The sequence below is a fragment of the Salvelinus fontinalis genome, chromosome 16, assembly GCF_029448725.1.
Source record: "Salvelinus fontinalis isolate EN_2023a chromosome 16, ASM2944872v1, whole genome shotgun sequence".
Classification (NCBI taxonomy): domain Eukaryota; kingdom Metazoa; phylum Chordata; class Actinopteri; order Salmoniformes; family Salmonidae; genus Salvelinus; species Salvelinus fontinalis.
Window position 1 is genome coordinate 52,374,858 of NC_074680.1, and position 8,143 is coordinate 52,383,000.

Genomic DNA, 8,143 nt, shown 5'->3' on the forward strand with positions numbered 1-8,143 from the left:
TACAGAGGTAAAGAGGGAGTTTATTGTCCCTTCACTGAGACCAATGTTACTGAGTCTAGCTAGCAACAATTCATGGTCAACTGAATCAAATGCCTTTGATAAATTCACAAACAGAGCAGCACTATGTTTGCTTTTTATCAAGTGCATTAACCTGTCTGGCTCTGGCGTTTCGCTAGCGGAACTCCTCCCATATTCCACTGAAAAGGCAGAGCGCGAAATTCAAAAGAGATTTTTTTGAAATATTTAACTTTCACACATTAACAAGTCCAATACAGCAAATGAAAGATACACATCTTGTGAATCCAGTCAACATGGCCGATTTTTAAAATGTTTTACAGCGAAAACACCACATATATTTATGTTAGCTCACCACCAAATACAAAAAAGGACAGACATTTTTCACAGCACAGGTAGCATGCACAAAGCCAACCTAACTAACCAAGAACCAACCAAACTAACCAAGAAACAACTTCATCAGATGACAGTCTTATAACATGTTATACAATAAATCTATGTTTTGTTTGAAAAATTTGCATATTTGAGGTATAAATCAGTTTTACATTGCAGCTACCATCACAGCTACCGTCAGAAATAGAACCGAAGCAGCCAGAGTAATTACAGACACCAACGTCAAATACCTAAATACTCATCATAAAACATTTCTGAAAAATTGATGGTGTACAGCAACTTAAAGACAAACATCTTGTGAATCCGGCCAATATTTCAGATTTTTTAAGTGTTTTACAGCGAAAACACAATATAGCATTATATTAGCTTACTACAATAGCCTACCACACTACCGCATTCATTCATCAAGGCATGTTAGCGATAGCAATAGGCACGTTAGCGATAGGGAATAAACCAGCAAAATATATTAATTTTCACTAACCTTCATAAACCTTCATCAGATGACAGTCCTATAACATCAGGTTATACATACACTTATGTTTTGTTCGAAAATGTGCATATTTAGAGCTGTTATACATTGTGCTAACGTAGCATCTTTTTCCCAGAATGTGCGGATATTTTTATGACACTCCAACTATTCTGACCAAATAACTATTCATAAACGTTACTAGAAAATACATGTTGTATAGGAAATGATAGATACACTAGTTCTTAATGCAATCGCCGTGTTAGAATTCTAAAAATAACTTCATTACGACATCCAGCTTAGGTATAGCGAGAGAGTACCCAAAATCTGGGCGCAAACGACTAGTACAACATGTTCGACAGATATATGAAATGGCATCATAAAATGGGTCCTACTTTTGATGATCTTTCATCAGAATGTTGTACAAGGGGTCCTTTGTCGGGAACAATCGTTGTTTGGATTTAGAATGTCCTCTTCTCCAGTCAATTAGCACGGAAAGCTAGCAAAGTGGCGCTAAGCTCTCCTTCCTGAACAAAGGCACACAACGCAACATGCCTAACGTCCCAAATAATTTCAATAATCTAATAAAACTATATTTAAAAAACATACTTTACGATGATATTGTCACATGTATCAAATAAAATCAAAGCCGGAGCCAATTATGTCATCCCCATATTGTTATTTATTTATTTATTGCTCCTTTGCACCCCAGTATCTCTACTTGCACATTCATCTTCTGCACATCTAACACTCCAGTGTTTAATTGCTGAATTATAATTCCTTCGCCACTACGGCCTATTTATTGCCTTACCTCCCTAATCTTACCTCATTTGCACACACTGTATATATATTTTTTTCTATTATGTTATTGACTGTATGTCTTGTTTATCCCATGTGTAACTCTGTGTTGTTGTGTGGCGCACTGCTTTGCTTTATCTTGGCCAGGTCGTAGTTGTAAATGAGAACTTGTTCTCAACTTGCCTACCTGGTTAAATAAAGGTGAAATAAATAAGAAACTGAACCAGCAGATGTGAAGTGCTTGTTAAAAACCCCTTCAACATCGGCTTTATCTTTCACTTCATTAGAATCCATCATTAAATGGTCAGGAAGGCCAGAGGGTACATTAGAACCTGACACTTCCAGAACTTGGTAGGGTTGTTTAGGTTCTCTGTGACTGCATTTAAATAGTAATCTGATTTGAACTTCCTGATCAATCCTTTGCATTTGTTTCTTAGAGCTCTGAAGGAGGCCCAGTCAACAGGAGCATGTGTATGTCTAGCTTGAGCCCAAGAGACATTTCCCTTTGTAATTCATTCTGCCATGTTATCTGCAAACCAGGGATTGTCCCTACCACTGATTAAATATTTCTTCACAGGGGCATGCTTATCAAAAATGGACACAAATTTCATATAAAAATAGTCCCAGGCAGTGTCAACATCAGGAATCAGACTTACTCTGTCAATATTATGGTACAGATCATGTAAGAATGCTTGCTAATCAACTGTCTAAAATGTATTTTAAAAATATGTGGTTTGGCTTTGGTAATTTTTGTATTTCTAACACAAGCAATTGCACAGTGATCACTGACAACATTACAGAATATCCCAGCCGATGTGTATTTGTGAGGGGTCTTCGTTAGAATAATGTCCAATAGAGTTGATTTGTCAGGTGCTCTGGGGTTCAGTCTTGTAGGTGCATTAATTAATTGAGCGAGATTCAGAGAGTCACACAGTTCTTTAAAAGACTCCGATCCCAGTTCAAATCTCCTAAAATAATGAATTGAGTCATTTAACTTGTGCAGGACATCAGAAAGAGAGTGTAGTGCGTCTCCCAAAGCCAAGGGCGGTCTGTAGCAGCCGACTACAGTGATGTGGGAGTCCTTATATACTTTTACTTTAACCGCAAGCAATTCAAAATGTTTGGCTTTGGTAATCAAGAGAATTTCAGAGGTGTAAACTCGGATTTAACATGAATTGCAACCCCTCCTCCTTTACTCATCCGATCAGCTCTAAATCCGTGTACCCATCAATATGAATCGAGTTATTTGACAGAGATTTATTTAGCCAAGTTTCTAATAAAACCATTATATCTGCATTTGTCGTTTTGGCCAAAATTCTAATCATGTCTATTGTTGGAAATAGACTTCTGACATTAACATTCAAAAGGCCAAAACCTGTTATGTTTTTAAAATCATAGGGAGTCGGTAGAGATTGCATGGTATCTACCGGCCCAGGGTTTGGTCGCACGTTACCAGAGATCAACAATAATAGCATAACAATATATCTCAGTTGCCCAATGCGTGAGGACTTGGTGGAGCCAGCACCATTGTCAATAAAACGAACTGAGTCTTTCGACACAGAAAAAAAGTCATTCAATAGTTTGAGATTTTTGAAGTATGCCATCAAGTGTAGGTCCAGTTGTGCTTGAGAGTGGTACACATGTAATTGCAGAGAGAGAACTGGTACACATGTAATTGCAGAGAGAGAACAAGTTCCTGGTGGTATTGACATGATGGTCTCGTCGGAGTGTTTGCAAATTGTAGGGCATAAGGCGAAGATAATTCACTTACCCATTGATCATTCAGCCTATTTAATCCAGGATGGCATTGAGTAAAGAGCAGGCACAGTAACAGATACAACTCTTCTGGGAAGGCTTTCCACTAGATGTTGGAAGATTGCTGCAGGGACTTGCTTCCATTCAGCCACATAGAGCATTAGTGAGGTCGAGCACTGATGTTGGGCGATTAGGCCTGGCTCACATTCGGCATTCCAATTCATCCCAAAGGTGTTCGATGGGGTTGAGGTCAGGACTTTGTGCAAGCCAGTCAAGTTCTTCCACACCAATCTCAACAAACCATTTCTGTTTGGACCTCGATTTGTGCAAGGGGGTTCATTGTCATGCTGAAACAGGAAAGTGCCTTCCCCAAACTGTTGCTACAAGGTGGAAGCACAGAATTGTCTAGAATGCCATTGTATGCTGTAGCGTTAAAACGTCCCTTCACTGGAACTAAGGGGCCTAGCCCGGACCATGAAAAACAGCCCCAGGCCATTATTCCTCCTCCACCAAACTTTACAGTTGGCACTTAGCATTTGGGCCGAAAGCGTTCTCCTGGAATCTCCTGGCCTTATCTTAGGGTTGTGTGCGGCTGCTCGACCATGGAAACCCATTTCACAAAGCTCCCAATGAACAGTTCTTGTGCTGACGTTGCTAGAGTCAGTTTGGAACTCGGTAGTGAGTGTTGCAACAAAAGGTGTTTTTTACGCGCTACACGCTTTAGCATTCGGCGGTCCCGCTCTGTGAGCTTGTGTGACCTACCACTTTGCAGCTGAGCTGTTGTTGCTCCTAGACGTTTCCAATTCACAATAACAGCACTTACAGTTAACCGGGGCAGAAATTTGATGAACTGACTTGTTGGAAAGGTGGCATCCTATGATGGTGCCACGTTGAAAGTCACTTAGCTCTTCAATGAGGCCATTCTACTGCCAAGGTTTGTCTATGGATATTGTATGGCTGTGTGCTAGATTTGATACACCTGTAGCCAAATCCACAAATTTGAAGGGGTGTCCAAATACTTTTGTGTATATATATAGTGTACATGTTTGACTTATAAAGTAAATACATGTTTTCCTCTTAGCATCATCAGGCCAGAGGAGGTGGTCTGTGATGTCTGTGATGAGCTGAAAGCTGTGAAGTTCTGTCTGATCTGCACGCAGTCCTACTGTGAGACCCATGTTAGGAAGCACTACACACTACCTAAACTACAGAGACACACCCTGGTGGAGGTGACTGGAGACTTGGAGGAGAGACTCTGTCAGGAACACCACAGAGCTCTGGAGGTGTTCTGCAGGACAGACCAGAAGCTGATCTGCAGTCAGTGTGTAGTAACAGAACATGAAGGACATGATGTAGTCTATGATGAGATAAAACAAGCAGGAAGACAGGTAGGTTCTGTTCATTTTTTAGTACCTGATGATGCTCTTTAAAGAAGATATTACATTTGATAATGATGATGTTCATAGTAATACAAGCTTTTTCATCGTATGTTCTGGAAAACAACAACAGTGTTTTTCATCAAAATAATGTCTTCTTACTCTGTTTTCAAGACTTTTGATAGAGATCAATGTCAAAGACTAAAGCTGGCCTCAGTTGACGGTAGGTGTACAATCAAGAATTACCCAAACAATGTATTTTCAGACCTTTACATTGTGTTTTTGCCAACATACTGACTCAACTCCAGCCACTTTAAAAATGGGAATTGATGGAAATTATGTAAAAATGTACCACTAGCCACTTTAAACAATGCCACTTAATATAATGTTTACATACCCTACATTACCCATCTCATATGTATATATTGTACTCTATATCATCTACTGCATCTTGCCATCTTTATGTAATACATGTACCACTAGCCACTTTAAACTATGCCACTTTATGTTTACATACCCTACAGTACTCATCTCATATGTATATACCGTACTCTATACCATCTACTGCATCTTGACTATGCCGTTCTGTACCACCACTCATTCATATATCTTTATGTACATATTCTTTATCCCTTTACACTTGTGTGTGTATAAGGTAGTAGTTGTGGAATTGTTAGGTTAGATTACTTGTTGGTTATTACTGCATTGTCGGAACTAGAAGCACAACCATTTCGCTACACTCGCATTAACATTTGCTAACCATGTGTATGTGACTAATATAATTTGATTTGATTTGATTTGATTTGTTCAACAACATACATACAATTTTAAGACCATTTAAAGAGGAAGATGATTTTGTTTAGATTAATAATTCTTATTCCATAATGATTGTATGATTAATATGTTGTTTTCTTTTTAGTGTGTCAGTGCAATTAAAGTAATTATTTTTCTCTTCCATTATTTCTTTAGAAGTACTGCCCCCTCCTGGTGAGATCCAGTTCCTGTCAGTGACATCAGACTCTGTGTCTCTGAGCTGGGGTTCTCCTGAGGGACTGACAGGAGCACAGAATTTCAGTGTAACTTGGGGATGTGATGGGGAAGAGAGGAGCCTGATGGTAGAAGATGGGTGTAATGTTGAAATAGATGGACTCCAGCCTGGTAAAAAGTATCAGTTCAGTGTGGCTACAGAGGGAGAAGACGGCAGACAAAGCAGATGGGTCTCAGCATCTGTATTTACTGGTACAGTAACTTGAGTTTGTTTTTGATTATGTGCTTCTAAGGATGTAGTTTTTCATGTGATGCCCAAACAATAAATTATCTATAGGCCTATGCTATATTTTGTTTCATCAAACATATTATATTTCTTCCTAGTGGTCCCAGCACCCAGGGACTTACAAATAAACCAGTCAGGAGCGACCTCCTTCACTGTCAGTTGGACCAAGGCTGAAGAATTGGAGAATGTCCCACAACGCTTTCTCATATCCTACTGCAGCCCGGGATCAGAGACCCGAGCAGCCAATACTGAGGACTCCTACAGAACTCTCTCTGGCCTGCTACCTGGTACTCAGTACACCATCAGTGTCTCAACTGTGTTGAACAATGGGAAACAGAGCAAACCTCTCTCTACAACCATCTGTACAAGTAAGCCTCATACCGACTCACTTCACTTCTGGGGGGCGGAATTGGACAAATCTGAACTAGACTGAACCTTTTTCCTGAAGAGAATTTATGTGCTTGTTTCAGCTGTCTAAAGTATTTGTATGGTAGTCTAAGAAGTTTAGATTTTATATTGTTGGAGCCTAGTGTTATAACATGTAGGCTAGCGTGATAGAAGTAGTGTTTAGAATTGTAATTGTTAGAGCCTAGTGTTATTAAATGTAGGCTAGTGTGATAGAAGTAGTGTTTAGAATTGTAATTGTTAGTCTAGTGTTATTAAATGTATGCTAGTGTAATAGTAGTAGTGAGTAGTGACTCTAAGTAGTAGTGGGATATTATCCTATAGAGGAATATTAACAGTAGAATGGAAGTCAGCAGGGCTACAAATGATCAGCTACTATTAACTATATTAAACCCCTCCCCTAGTTATCCCTGCCCCGGTAGGACTGACTGTTAACTCAGTAGACACCACATCAGCTGCTGTTAACTATATTAAACCCCTCCCCTAGTCATCTCTGCCCCGATAGGGCTGAATGTTGACTAAGTTAACACCACATCAGCTGCTGTTAACTATATTAAACCCCTCCCCTAGTTATCCCTGCCCCGATAGGGCTGAATGTGGACTCAGTGGACACCACATCAGCTGCTGTCAGCTGGAACCAGCCACCAGGATTGGACCAAACCCAACATCATTACCAGATCTCCTACCACTGTCCAGGGACAGAACCACACATCACTAACACATCTTCACACAGCATCACTCTCTCTGACCTGCAAGGTGGTACTCAGTACTCTGTCACTGTCTGCACTTTGCTGGAAAATGGAACGAAAAGTCAACTGGTATCAACAACCCTCACCACAGGTAAGGAAGTACCCTACTTAAGTATTATATCTGGTGTCAACGTTTATGAAACGTTAACTAGTTATCAAAATTACTATATAAACTAATCTTAATGGATGTGTCATCATGGGATGTAAAGGTACAGTATCTTCCCTGATGAGAAATATATGATGGTAAATTCTCCAGTTCCCACAATGCAGTTTGGTGCTGAAATGAATTAAAAATAAATAATAATATCTGAGTTCATTGTTTCTTCCACTTCTGTGAGTAATTATGCCAAGGACTTGGTGTGCCTCTGCTTTCTTTATCCCAATGAGTCCCAACGTCACACCTGCCAGATTTAGTACTTTTAAACCATTTTAACTATTGTGTACAGACTTCTGGGTTGTACCATTGGATTAGTCTATTTATTCTGCACCTGTTGGTATCAACCATTTGTCTGTTTGATTAACAGAGTCTGAGTGGGGATCAGTGTTTGTGAGGCCAGGGGCCGGTCTTTTTACAGAAATGTATTTTGAGACCGAATGGTTTGAGCTACAAACTATGAATCGCTATCTCTGAAAAGCTGAGACTCTCATGAAAATGCACATTTAACGTTTCTCTCATATTAGGCCTTTCCCCGACCCCCAAAAATCTTGGGCGACCGAAAGTTGTCTGTTTTTCTACCAATCGATTGGTCAAAATGTTTAAATTTAACTGTTGGTGTGGGTATCCGAGGCACAAACGAAAAGGTCGGAGCCTGTGTACGAGTTGTCAGCAGCCGCGTAGGTTGTAGATTGGCTGTAACCTTTCAACCAAATCTCCTGGTGTTTGTGCTTCAAAACGCTCAGTGGCTGTCGAGGC

The 8,143-nt window shown here is 39.9% G+C and overlaps 1 protein-coding gene across 1 annotated transcript in view; it reads left to right on the plus strand.

Moving 5' to 3' along the window:
* Nucleotides 1-6,509, plus strand: part of LOC129813403 (fibronectin-like) — a 29,700-nt gene extending 23,191 nt beyond the window's left edge. The window contains exons 2-5 of the mRNA XM_055865738.1: nucleotides 4,509-4,815; nucleotides 4,978-5,026; nucleotides 5,773-6,042; nucleotides 6,175-6,509. Of these exons, the coding sequence (XP_055721713.1) occupies nucleotides 4,509-4,815; nucleotides 4,978-5,026; nucleotides 5,773-6,042; nucleotides 6,175-6,509 (961 nt within the window). The remainder of the gene's footprint in view (nucleotides 1-4,508; nucleotides 4,816-4,977; nucleotides 5,027-5,772; nucleotides 6,043-6,174) is intronic.
* The last annotated feature ends 1,634 nt before the right edge of the window (nucleotides 6,510-8,143 follow it).